This window comes from Columba livia, chromosome 1, assembly GCF_036013475.1.
Source record: "Columba livia isolate bColLiv1 breed racing homer chromosome 1, bColLiv1.pat.W.v2, whole genome shotgun sequence".
NCBI lineage: Eukaryota > Metazoa > Chordata > Aves > Columbiformes > Columbidae > Columba > Columba livia.
In genome coordinates this window covers 103,155,685-103,169,810 of record NC_088602.1, presented here as the reverse complement: position 1 = coordinate 103,169,810, position 14,126 = coordinate 103,155,685, and the positions used below count along the sequence as shown (strand labels likewise).

Here is a 14,126-nt window from a genome sequence, read left to right as displayed (position 1 = left end):
AGACTGAGTGAGGGTGAAGTTAACTGAAAAGATTTAATACTTCCTCATACTTTAGCCAATGTGCTGTTATTACAATGACAGGAGTGCCTAATCAGGTCTGTGGACATGCTTAAATTAATAGATTAAGTCCTAGCGACATTTTTCAAAGACACGTTGTTAGTTTTGTCTTGTCAGAAATTAAGTGCTTTTGTTTTCATTCCAGTTAAAATAAAAATCTTTTGTATCCTTCAGGAAAACCTTCACATTTCATCTTCATTGGAGTTTTTCTTGTTTTATTGTGCCATCCAATCCTTCAAAGTCTCTGTTCCTTGTTATCCAAAAAGCTCCTTCCTTGTGCAGACAGATGACATTTACTTTTTATTCCAGAAGGCATTATGGAAAAATAAGCAATTTTTCAGTTCTAGGAGCTGTACAGTGCTGTCATTAGATGAAACTTACATACTTGAATACCTTATTCTTCATCCTACTTCAGTACAATGGGGATAGCAGTGTCATGATCATGATTTGTTTTATTCCTTCATCCCTTCTGGATTTCTAGCATTCTTTTCTTTGTTTTAGTCTCTACTGAATGCATAGTATGATACAACACACTCTTGCACGGTGGTAAACAAAGCCAGAGCCTCCAGCAGTGTCTGTATGTAAAGCTGAGATTATGAGGCACTGCTGAAATTTCTGAATCTTAAAAAAGACAGATGGAATCAGCACAGACAAATGTAAAATGATACAAGTGAAAGAAGTAAGTGGTGGAGAACAGTACTAGCTTAGTAGTATCAGCAAACTTTGCTGCTGTGCTATGAGTCCTCTTTTCCAGGTTATTTCTGATGCGTTGAACAGTGCAGACCTATGGACAGATGCTGCCACCATGAAAACTGGCCTTTATCCTTCTAATTTGTAACCGTTATTTATCCTTTGGTAGTTCTTTTAGTTCCTTTGAAGATTTTCTGATAAGGAACCTGGCTGATATACTTCCTGGGAATGGGTAGAATCTACTGGACAATTAATCTCTGTATAGTTTTTACTGCCTTACAAACCTATAAATTTTTTGTTCTTTTTTAAAAACCGTGTTGACTTTTCCCAGTAAGGATTGCATAACTGGGTACTTTGTGAACTACAGAGCAACACAGAATGCATTGTAGTTTTGGTCTTTTTTGTGGTCTATCTTGCTTAATCATTTAAAGCTGAGAAAAGCACACCTCTTTTTTTATTCAAATAAATAGAAAAAATTCAAAGAGAATACCTAACTTTGTCAACAAAAATTCTGCTCTAACGTTAAAAAATGTAAATGAGGTATGTAATTGGTTGCTTTAACAAAACCCTAGAAAACCCACTATTCTGCATTTAATAGGTGCTTGTAGCATAATGCTGTGGTGTTACCAGTAGCTAAGGTTTAAAGCAAATCTTACATTTTTAGAAAACAGAATCACAGAATGGTTGGGGTTGGAAGAAACCTCTGGAGATCATCTAGTCCAACCCACCTGCTAAAGCAGGTTCACCTAGAGTAGATTGCACAGGAATGTGTCCAGGCAGGAGGAGACTCCACAACCTCTCTGGGCAGCCTGTTCCAGTGCTCTGGCACCTCAAAGTAAAGAAGTTTCTCCTCATGTTTAGATGGAACCTCCTGTGCTTCAGTCTGTGCCCGTTGCCCCTCATCCTGTTGTTGGGCACCACTGGAAGGAGTCTGGTCCCATCCTCTTGATACCCACTCCTGAGATATTTATAAACATTGATGAGATCCCCTCTCAGCCTTCTCTTCTGCAGGCTGAAAAGACTCGCAATCTTTTTTCATAAGAAAGATGCTTCAGACCCCTAAAATGCATACTGATGGGTATCAGTGAATTAAATGCTCTGCTCTTAGTTAATTATCCCTTGCAAACACTTGAACAGTTTTCATTAATTTTTATCCCTCTACTCTGCTCAAAAGAAGGTAGCATAATTTTACAAAAAATTACACTAAGTTGATTTTTCCAGTCTATCTCATGTAATGTAAAATTTTCAACAACTAATTGAAAATATTTCAAGAGGCGGCTCTTTCGAAACAGTTTGATGTTCAGCAGTTCCTGTTGAGGTGTCTTCCAGATTGCCAGTTCAAATATTTAAATTTTTCAAGTCTTTAATGCATCAAATTGGAGAAAGTGTCTAGACAAACTGTAGTCAGCTAAAGGCCTCCACTTAGTGTTATTTCTTCCTTTGTTTGCTTTGATAAATGTTGTAGTTGTCATCAGCTTTTCTTCAAAATTCTTCCTCTCAGACCAAATGAGCAACACATTGGCTAGATATAGAGCATCAAAGGAGATGCTCTCAAAGGAGATGCTCCTGCACTACCATTTCTGTAATAAATAGAATGCATTTGCTGTATGTTAAACAAAAATGTATTTCCACTGCTTCCATTTTGCCCTCTTGATATATAGGGGAGGGCAATTACCTACTTAATACACTTCAGCAAATGCTGAATTATTATTTATTTTTAATTTATTATTAATAATTTTATTCCTTATTTATTAATTCTTTATTTATTATTAACTTATTAAAAATTATTTATTATTATAACAATTTATTATTTATAGTAGTATTTTACACTGAGAGTGTATAGTGGATTTCTCTACAATGAAATCATAACGTATATTGCTCTTACTTAAGATTTTAGATGCCATGAACAAGGACTGTGGGATACCACTACATCAGTTACAAGTAGACGGAGGAATGACTAATAACAAGCTCCTCATGCAACTCCAATCAGACATTCTCTGTATTCCAGTAGGTAAGATGAAATTACAACTCTGAATTTCTTTTTAAAACTGAAAACAACATTGGTTTGTAATGACTAATAAGGGCAAATTGTTGGTTTTGCTGGTCTTTTGCTACTGTTTGAGAATGTTGGAGTTGTTTTCAGGAAAAAGTTTTTAGATCTTGCATCCAGTTTTGAGATTCACTTTCATAGAGAATCACTGACTTCTTTCTTGTGTTGAGATATGACAGTACTGTGATGATATTGAGCTTCAAAATTTTTATATAAATTGCTGAACATCTATCAATTTTTAAATTAATTAAACTAATGCCCTCCTGCAACATGTTGTCCCTGAGAATCTTACTCAGAGAAAAATCAGAACTTTGCACTTCCACTGCTCATGTTTTGTTCTTGCATATCAGCAAACAGCAAATACCCTTTTTTCTTTTCTCTTTGCCTGCACAAAATTTTGAGTTCATTTACAATGTAAAAGAAGACACACAGAACACATTGTCCATTTTGTTTCCTCCCACAGCAGCAGCAAAGAAAGGAATAGAGTTTACAATAAAAGTGGGGATCTTGCAAACAGTTTTCTTTACATGCGTAAGAAAAAATACAAACCCAAATGGGGTCGCTCCTCTCTGAGGCACATGAAAGTTTCCAATACCATTATTCTGATCTAACATCAACATGACCATTTTAGAAATGAACATGTAACATTTCTTTCACAGAAGCCCCCTAGAATAATAGAAAAGAGCTTTTAGCTTTTGAAGGATGTGTTTCAGTACACTAAAGTTCTTTAAAGACTTTACTTGAAACCTGGAACATTTTCAGTGAAAAGGGTGCATCTTTCTGAAGACATGTTTTAACACCTGTAGCAGATCCCAAATTGCTGAGTATTGTAAGCCATACAGTAGCATTCTTAATGATGCGGTGTGTCACTGATTAACATAAAGATATTATATATCTTCATCAATACTGATAATTTGCTGCATAAATGTAATAATCTTGCCTAATATGCAGCTTCTAGAAAATCATTTAGAAAAAAAACATATTGTCTCTTACGCATAAATGTGAGACACTTCAATGGAAAGTATTTGATTCTAGAGGTATTATATCTTGCCTTAAATAATACATAATACACAGGGCTCATACTAGCAGTGCAGATGTGTAGTTAGCAGATGAAAGGACTTGATTGGTAAAATCAGATTTTAAAGGATTTCCTAGCTGAAGCGGAGAAGCAGGCAGTTCTAGAGTTAATAGAACAGATGACCATGAGATGGTCCTCTATAGTATCTTGGAAGGCAAGCAAGCTGATAAGTACAGGTGTGTAGCCTCTTTTAAGATGCCTTTTTTAAATGCTTTCAATAATGCAATATCCAGAGCATGGGAACAAGACTGATAACTTAGCCAGTGATTACTTTATTGAGAAGGGAGAAGGCAAAAAAGTGGTATATCGTGAACAGGAGTACTCTAAGGAAACTAATGGTTGAGGTCAGCAGCCCTGTACATGGCATGAAAATGGGCAATTGCATGATTCAGTCTTGAAGGAAGTAGTGATCTGAGATATTTCAAAAACTTGGATGACTCATAGGTGAAGTTAGCCTCATAACCATGTGAATGGCAATAAAGTGAGGTTTGCAATTGGTAAATTTAAAGGAAGCATATAGCAGTTGTAGAAAATATATATTATTCTAGATAGATATGTGAATCTTTAGTTCTGATGTAATCAAGGTGACTTTCATTAAAATCATCCCAACCTTCTCTGTGATTTACTTCAGTAAAGCCATCAATGCCTGAAACAACAGCTCTAGGAGCTGCTATGGCAGCAGGAGCTGCAGAAGGAGTTGGAGTTTGGAGTCTGAATCCTGGAGATTTGACAGCAGTGACATGTGAACGATTTGAACCACAGATCAACCCAGAGGGTAAAACCCTTTCATGTTATCTAAGAAGTTGCAAAATCAATATTTTATGTCCACAGATAAGGTTTTTTCTTTGTTGCGGTCTAATATACTGATCTAAAAAACAGCTACATACATGAGTATCTTCACAGATGTTGAAGATCTGATTTATAGTGTTTGGTTTAGAGAAAAGTGCATTCCACTTGCTATATTGTCCATGTATTGACTAGTAAGATTGGAAAATGATTAAAACAACATAATTCCACAGGGGAATGTGTTGTTTGGGGTTTTTCCCTTCTTTTTGAAATAAGCTTTGTACTGAGCATTGCAGTTAGTAGCTATTTATTTATAGCAAGTAAAATTAAAGAAATCTTGGAAGGTTTTTACTGAGAAAGATGTCTTCTAAAATTTCTGTGCAGTTGTGAGTTTTCACAGATGTAGAAAGGACAGATTGTTTTGATGAGACTTTTCTTATGTGCTCCTAGGAATGGGAAAGATGGTCTTGACATATTTCATCCATATACAAAACAATGAATTTTTGTCTTTTCAGTAATTTCTTAGTTTTTGGTACAGAATTTTGTCTTATCATTTTGATTACAATTACTGCTATAATCCCTACTTAAGACAGTATTTTCAGCACTGAAAGGCTTCCACGTGAATAACAATTGCTTCATTTTGTCCTACTTGTAAACCTTCTTATTGGCAAACATGCGTAAAATTGGTTTTAAGGCTTATTTCTCCTTACTATACGTAACTGTAGGGTTTGGGGTTGGTTTCATTTGGGTTTTGTATTCAAAACATCATTTTATAATACTTGTTCTGTGCAGACAAACTATACTCTGCAAAAGAGTGGAAAGCTAATATTGTAGTCTCTGCTTTTCAAATACTCCTTGTATGCGTTGATAAGCTTTTCTGTTTGCTGATTTCTCAATTTCAGAAAGTGAATCTCGCTACGCCAGATGGAAGAAAGCTGTGATGAGATCTATGGACTGGGAGACATCTGAAGCTCCGTCAAATGGTAAACCAGAAATTAATGCAAGTCAATTATTATTAATTAGCCAGTTAGCCTAGGTAGTTAATCTTGAGTTTCATGACCTTTTCTGTTCATAGAATCTCTGGACTATTCCGATGATTTTAAAATTGTTACTTAAAACCACTATGGAAACAAAGCAGGAAGATGGATAGATAGACAGACAGACAGGTCTTCCTTTTGAAAGGAATGCACAAGCAATATCTTGTAGGGCTCTAAAAAAAGAGGACATGAAATCACAACTAAGTGCAGGTTTTGCAGAATAGCATTGGTTTACAACAGAAAAAAAATCTTACCTAGTAGAAGAGAAACAACACAATTCTAAGACAGTGGAGGGATTTAATAAACTTTCTTCTTATACTATAACCTCATGTTGCAAAGGAGAAAAGTTTCATCCTGTGTTTTTTCTTGCTATAGCTTGCCTTTATTATTTGCTGTATAGGAAGGAGGGATTGATAGCCACATCAAAACCTGTTTGACCCATGAGGACTAAGAGCAAGAAGTTACAAAGTGAAAAATTGCATAAACCTATTGTTCACACACAGAGAATATACAAACACTTTTGAGGGACAGAACAAATTTTTTCTTTCGAAGTAGAGGGCTTTTTCATCTGTCAGATGTGGATTAAATAAACCTGCAGTCTTCTCTGATCTGTAATTTGAATTTATATTTCAGCACTATTTCAGGGTAGGTTTTTAGTCCTGGGTCATCCTACAACACATCATTTATGGGCTTTGTCTTAATTTCACTTTCCTTTTGCTGGAAAAACTGTTAGAATGAAAAGTATTAAGTAAAGAATCCTCAAAATGTAATCTACCCCCACAATCCACTGTTGAAGCCCTCGAGTGGCATGAAGTCTCTTCCTTTATTCTTAAAAGCTAAAGCTAAAATTTTCCTTTTACCATCTTATATGTTTGTTTAAGTGTTTTATTTAACACCATGGTTATACAAAGAATTCTGTCAAGGCTATTTGGAAGGGAAGTAGGTTACTTCGAATGAATAACAAGATTCACTTCAGTGTTGTCCGTTGTCATTTAGTAGCCTTACATCTAAACTCTTTGTTATGTATGCTAAAATCCCAAATCCTTGATGCATGTCTTACTTTATACCATTATTTCATTTTGAAAGATAGAAAATTCTACCTTGCAGAAAACTAAAACTCTTATTCTTCAGCTCATATGAAAAGGGATATGCTTATAAAAACTTACCCTCAGTAATTATCTTGTTTAACGCTGGGGGGAGGGAAATGTTACTTTCCTTAGTTCGTGCTTTGAAACTCTGTCTTCTGCCTGCTAGGAATATTTAAGATTGAAGAATACTAGAACTGGGCTTAACCTAGATAGTGCTAACAGTGGAATTTGGATTTGAACTCTTATATTGAGAGCCTGTTTGAATTATTGTGGGGGTTATACATGATCTTTTTCATTTTTTCTGCAAATGTCATTACATTTGTTACTTTTTGCTGTTCGTATGATTTTTAACACATATATTGTAATTTATATATATATCTCTCTTTTGATTTGCTTGACTGGAAACACCCTCCCCTGGATGACAGCAGTTGACCCTAGTATCTTCTGTAGTCTGCCTTTGGGTTTTTTTATTATGAGTAGCGTGATAATGTTAATCGGAGCAAAGTACGTCTCAGGTTAGTTATTGTTTGAACTAGATCACTTTAAAAGCTGTCTACACTGGTTTAAGTGTTGGGTTTTTTTGTATTCCACCTGTTTATTTTTAGCAAAAATGTCTGATGCTTTTTGTTGTTCATGCACACGAGTGTTCCAGGGTGCGAATTAGACATATGGTACCTAGGGGAACCAGGTGAATGCCATCTTCAATTCATCCTCATGTGCCATGAAATTCATAGTTGTTAGATGCACATGAAACTTTGAATTCTCCTTTCCCTATATCTGGCTACACAGACTGTACACAGTTTACCAAAGGGGTATATAGGTTGGAGCAGCCCAGCAGAGTTTTGCATTGCCTGCATTACTGTGTGTATTGCAGTTAGAATAAGGTTCCATCCTTTATTCTCTATTTCTTCTCATAATGTTCAAAATTATTTTGAGGATCTTGTTTAAAGAAAAGGAAGACTTTTTTTCTGTCCCTGAAAGGTTTCATGCATCCTTTTAGTTTTTCTGGTCCCCTTGGAATTGTATTGTTAGAAATCTTCATCAACTAAATCTATTGAATATTCTCTTGTACTTTACTCTTGATGGATAACTGAGTTCATTTTGTGTAAAGAGACCCTGAAAGGCCTCTCTGCAAAACTGGGGAAAGGGACTGTGTGCATATGCAATGAAGATGCATCTTCAACCTATTAATATATGTTTTATTTGAAAATGAAGTTCTTAACATGGATGACGGTGTTAGTTGCTTATGCCAGGAGTAAGATATTTCATTAAGATATTCTTATGGTAAGAAAAAGATTATATGGTGATGTCATTTGTTCTTTGTTGTGGTGTTTCATAATTTCATTCCAAATAAAATATTTTACAGTATAGCCATTGTTACCACTTAGTAAGCTTTTGGGGGGTGCTTGTTTAGTTTTTGGTTTGTTTTGTTTTGTTAGGTTTTGGTGGGCTGAGTGGGAGGTGTTAATTAAACAGACAATTGAGGACTCTAGCATGCTCCTGGGATTATGTGTTTGTATTTTGTTTCTACTCATTCGGCCTGAATTAACTATTCAGTTGTATTTTTTCTTGCATGGAAGAGACTGTCTGAGCTTGTAGGAGAACTAAATTCAAACTAAACAAACGCTAGGCAAAAATCAAACTGAACAAATGGATTGACATTAATTTACTAATTCTGGAATGTATCTGTGAATGAAAACAATCTTGATTGTGAAGAACAAAATAAAACCAGCTGTGATTAAGTGGGTAAATTTTTAACAAGCTGAACTAAGCAACTCGAATATTAATTCCAGGTCAGGTTCTTCACCACATGGAGGATACCTAAAATAATATGAAGAACAATGTTAACTAGGCAGATAAGCAATTTAAATTCTGGGTGTATTGCTTTTTAAAACTAACTAATCAGTAACCTGCATATAAATATCTAAACCTGCACTGCTGGAACTCATTAAAAAAATATATTTTTCTCCCTTCCCTAAGCTTGTCAGTGCTTTTCTAACCCACAAGTGGGAAACATTCATCCCATCACTCTGGCCTTCAGAACCCATTTTTACTGTTGTTTTCAAATTATCCTCTCTATATAGTTACAATATATACCAATACAGGAACTTTATATACCAATATGTTGGTGTATTATTTACATGTTAAGCTTGGGGACAGGAGAAGTTGCAAGAAATTTCCAGCTATTATTTGTTTTGAAAACGATGATCTCTAGACAGGAATAGCATCAGCGATGATATGTACAGCTTGCAGTTTTGCTCAGCTGTGTGTTAGGGTAGAACATGATATACAGAATTTGTGTTGCTGATTGGAGCAGGGCTGCTTCCCCCTTAGACATTTCCTCTGGTAAATATTCTCTGCTTTTAAAAGCTGGAACCAGCTGACCAGACTTTCTTTCTAATTCAGTACAGGAACTCCATTAATTAATTTGTTATATTTTACCTTTTAATAAAACACTGGAACTGGAACGCAGTCATCAGTATTGTAGGTTTGAGGATTGAATCTACTGAGGATTGAATTCATCCTTCATGTGCTGAAACAGCAGTAAGTCTTGCACGTCAACAGCGCTGTTGTTGAACATGTCTCTGTAAGGCAGGGCCATGATTTTACAGCTACTGAAATGCGAAGGAAAAATCTGCTGTGGCAGAATAGAGAACACTAATGTGGCAAAAACCCATTTACAGAACTGCTAGACTAACTGCCTTTTCATGCAGCACCTGATGACTGCATATGAAGTACAATAACGTATTGCATGATATCATTTCACAATTTCATCAAAATTAGATCATTACTTGTACCTTATTCTATGATCCTCATTCTTCTTCTCTCCCAGGGGAGAAATGGCCTGTACTTTGTTTTATGTCACTATTAAGTTGTGTGTAGCGACTGGAATTGTTATGCTAAGATTCTTTTAAGTTTTCACAGTAGTTTTGGAAGTGGACATCTGAGAGGTTTCAACATATTCTGCAGCTGTACTTCTGTAGGGGGTGGAAGTTAGCTGAAAGTGATATTATGTTTTATTAGACTGAAATTTAAAGACATGCCTTTGCATGCTTAAACTGACACCTCTCAAGTGAGGTGTAAATGGGGATTGGCTATATATGGGATCTTATGTGACATAAATTCTTTTACTTTATTCTCACAGGATAAGGCATCAGTACTGATAGTAAAACTATATTCTTCCTGCTTAAATATGCTTTGTGGTCTTTTTAAGATTCTCTTTTTCCTTTTTAGTTTCTTGTGTTGTGATAGATGCTGCCATATTGCATACTTATTTACGTATAGGGATCACTGTGCAGTTCTGCAAGTTAGTTGCAGTAATGTTTCCCAAATTTGTGAAAGCTGAGCTCATATTCAGAAAAAAAAAAAAATAAAATAATAAGCTTAGAGTACCTTCCTTCGATTCTTCTACTTGTTAAAATTTACCCATCTTTCTCTCCTGCACATCCCACACACTTAAGTGCTGGTTTATCTGATGTCACAAGATACACCTAATTTATAATCCCATTAACTGAAAACAAAAGATGGTTATACTGAATTCCTCTTATATAATAGCTCAGCTGTATTATAGAGTGTTATTAATGTTTTAGAGTAAATTCTATATTACTAACACATGTTTTTTTCTTATTTAAGGTACTGGTAAATGAAACTACTTAGTGGACTGTCCAGATGCAGCTGATTTTTTTTCTTTTGTTTTCTGAAGAGGTTCCACCACCAATGTGATTGTACTATTTGTGTGACTAAATTCGTTCATGAATCCATCTGTTCCCAGTCCCTGTGTAACCTCCCACGGGTACTCTGAAACTTAAGTCCTCAGCCCTCGATTACTCTGCTCCTTTCCCCATCAACTCTGACTGCACTGGAGGTCTTTGCATGGACTTTCTCACATCATCCTCTAAAATTTCACAAGCCCTAGCTTTGTGTGAGAAAGCTGGTATATCAAAACCCTGCACCTTTTGAAGTAATATCAGATGTTTAGCTCCCCTTTTCAGGGCTTTGGTACTTTATACAACACACTGCAGAAAGTTAACAATGCACTATAGAACTTTGTAAACATCTTACAATTCTTCCAGCTGCTGTGAATTACCTTTCATATGTTTATGGTTGCCAAAGATGTTTTATTGTAGTTGCTGCTGATCTGAAACACCTTCAATGGTACAAACCTTTTAAACACTATTTCAAAATGTATTACCAGTAGCACACATCGCCACTGGTTTGGCAATGAAGAGGTTGCTGGTATGGTCCACAGGGTACTGTCGAAATGATCAGTTACAAAGTTTAAAAATTTGGTTTGCCTTCTGGCATTTGTGTTCAGTTTTTCAGGACTAAGTCCTGTAGCTGTTTCTTTAAAGAAATAGGACTAAATAGATGTGTTTGTTAAGGCCATGTTTCATGTTCTTGTGCTATTCTGCTGGGTTGAAAAGATAGATTTGATACAGGACTGCTGACAGGTCCTCAGCAACTGATAACTCTTAAAACTACTCTGTACAATGCACTTTTCTTCAGCAATACCACATATATTCTGACATCCTGCTCAAGAATATTTTAGTGATATTTGTTAAACTTTTGGAAGTTGAAGCTAACTTAGTTTTCCTTAAAGAGAGTCCACTCCAAATTAAATATCAGTGCTTTAGCTCTTGATCTCATTTAGTATATCTCAGGGACCAAAATCTCCCTTTCAGTTTCAATGTCCATAGTTTTAACAGCAAGTTGTCACAAAGTATGCTGGGACAACCAAAACCCTGACCTGAAAGAGTAAGCACTTGGCACCTGAACTGGGCCACTGGAATTCACAGGCAACGTGTATGACAACTGAGTTGCATCCACTTGGAAGTTTTTTGTCCTCCAGGGGTAAAGGAGTGATGCAATAATAGTATGTTCAGCTTTCCTGTTTGCACCAAGAGCATGACAAGTGCCAGCCTTATTGCTTAGGTCAAAGAAAATGTATTTTCGTCTAGTGCCATTAGATCAGTATAGAAACTATGTTTAGAGGATTCGTTTTTAAAAAGATGTTAAATATGTGTGTGTCTGAAGCAATGGATTGCACAGAAGTTCAGGTCTGTACAATGTATTTAATATCAAATACATATTAATTGCCTTTTTATTATTGAGTGCAATGACTTTTGAAAATGTGACTTTTACTTAAGAAGTTAGAGAAGGGAACATTTTTTTTGTCCTGTGATTACATGTATAAATTTGACAGAGGGGGGTTTTGTGCACAGGAGAAAATATAACAACATCATTCGAATCCTTTATCTCATAAATACTCAAATGTGAGGTGTGCCAGCTAAAATGTCTGTGTTTTCCAGTTTGTATGGGAGAGGTAAAGAAAGAATGAAAAATCAGCGTCAATCCATAGAAATATCTTTATACTCCTTACCTTTACTTGGGGTTGTTACTGATCCCACCTCACCCTAAGGAACAAGAGTGACAGCAGGCTCTGGAGCACACAGGGCAAGGGAAGCACACATCTCAAACAACGGACCTCTGCCCTTGACTTCTTGCCAAAAACACTGAAGTACTGAACCTGGGAATGGTTAATGATGAAGTGTTGCTTTTGCTGGTGATGTACGTGGCAGGGGGAAAAGTAGCACATAATAAGTAGAAGGGAGATTTTTTGCTGCTTTTCTGAATTTTACCGGGAAACACAATTCCTGTTACTTTTTCACTGAGCAAAAATCGTTATTTTATTTTCAATTGTTGTTGCAAATGTTTTTTAAGAACTTCACACCACTGTTAACTTTCTACCAACATAGTTGAAATATATTTTAAACTGCGTGTTGGGGGGGAGGGAACAAACTGTTGAAAGTTAGCCTTTTGTGAAGCTGTGATTTATTTTTTTCTATAAATTGCCAGATTTATAAAATTCTTACTTGAGAAATGCGTTAACTTGGTATTAAAATACCATAAATAAATCAATATAAGCTGTCAGTTTATTCTTGCACATTATCTTTCAGACACATTTTAATTAATGTTTTTTGCATGAGGCATTAGCATACATTGACACATTAAATAGTAGAGCACCCTCTTTAAATATCACAGATGTGCTTTCATGTGCTCTCATGTACAGCTCAAATCCATGCAGTACTTCGTTCTGCTTTTCAGTGATATATTCAGTTTCAAGGACTGGATTAGAAATTACATTTCTTCAAGTCCCTCCATATTCAGGAACAAAAGCAGGAAAACACAAGGAGAAAAACTAAAAAGGATACAGTCATAATACAGGTTTGATCCGAAGATCTCAAACAGCTTTGCATGGTGGGGCCAACAGGCCCAATGGCTTTTGCTCTTATACCATGGTCTGGTAACTGCTACAGATCAAAAGCCTTTATGGGTTGGGGGAAGAAATGCTCATGGAGTAGAAAACACTGCTGAGGGCACTAGCCAGGAGTGTCAGGTATTATTTTAAGAAAGAAGCATGGGGGTACGTGTATATGTGGAGATGATACATGTATAGTTTTTACAGAGTCTTTAGTTCCCTATATCAAAATCAGTTGTGTGAGTCAGAACCAACCCACCTCCTCACCCCCCTGCCAAAAAAGGCATTTAAATATCACATCGGGACACAGAAACCTGAGGTAATACATTATTACTCAATATCAGACTTGAGTCTTCCTTTCACACAGCAAAATTACAGGCTTGCCCTTGGCTGTGCTGCACAAGAGCACACTCAAATCCCATGATTCATCAAGCTGGAATATTATGAGATGAGAACTTTATTAATGTAATCAGTAGCAGAAATTTATGTGTATGAAGATTTTTTTGTTCAACAAAAGCTAATACAATGTCTAGTCTATTATTGGAGCCCTATCCAAATAAGCTTCTTAATATCCATACCAGCATCCCCAGGCCCTAATCTTTCCATCTAAAGAATTTGAGATCTGTAGCTGTGGAATGCTGTCCCATTAAGAGCTGTAACACAAGCCCAGGATCTTTGGCTGTTGTTGGGGTTGTTTTTTTTTAATTATCATAATTTACCAGCATTCATGGAAGTAGTACTCATCAGTCCTGGAGATAAGGGCAGGCAAATGAGTAGCAGCCCTCTAAATCTCGAAAAAATGACGAAAGAACATTGCTGGAATGGTTTTCCCATGCTCTCCAGAGGGATCTCAAGAAGGTGGAGAAAGGACTGACAGGAACCATGTGAAGTTCAATAAGGGGAAGTGCCAAGTCCAGCCTGTTGTACTGAGGCATGTTGAGGGCCAATCTGCTGGGAAGCAGCTTTGCAAAAATGGTCCTGGTGGACACCAAGTTGAACATGAGGCAGTGCTTGCAGGAAAGAAGGCCAACAGCACCATGGGCTGCATCAGGCAGAGCATCTCCAACAGGTCAAGGGAGTG

The 14,126-nt window shown here is 36.3% G+C and overlaps 1 protein-coding gene across 18 annotated transcripts in view; it reads left to right on the top strand.

Annotated features, from left to right (window-relative positions):
- GK (glycerol kinase) overlaps window positions 1–14,126 on the top strand; it is a 65,318-nt gene that overhangs the window by 26,184 nt on the left and 25,008 nt on the right. For 7 of the 18 annotated variants that reach the window (XR_010474019.1, XR_010474014.1, XR_010474013.1 and 4 more), the window contains 3 exons: window positions 2,638–2,758; window positions 4,507–4,650; window positions 5,564–5,644. Coding sequence is in view for 14 of the 18 variants with exons in the window: in XM_065070671.1 (XP_064926743.1) it covers window positions 2,638–2,758; window positions 4,507–4,650; window positions 5,564–5,644 (346 nt within the window). In the remaining 4 variants the exon portion in view is untranslated. Of the gene's footprint in view, window positions 1–2,637; window positions 2,759–4,506; window positions 4,651–5,563; window positions 5,645–7,211; window positions 7,302–9,259; window positions 9,331–10,419; window positions 12,718–14,126 lie in introns of those variants that run through there. The other 11 variants (XM_065070625.1, XM_065070600.1, XM_065070617.1 and 8 more) reach the window with 6 other exon arrangements.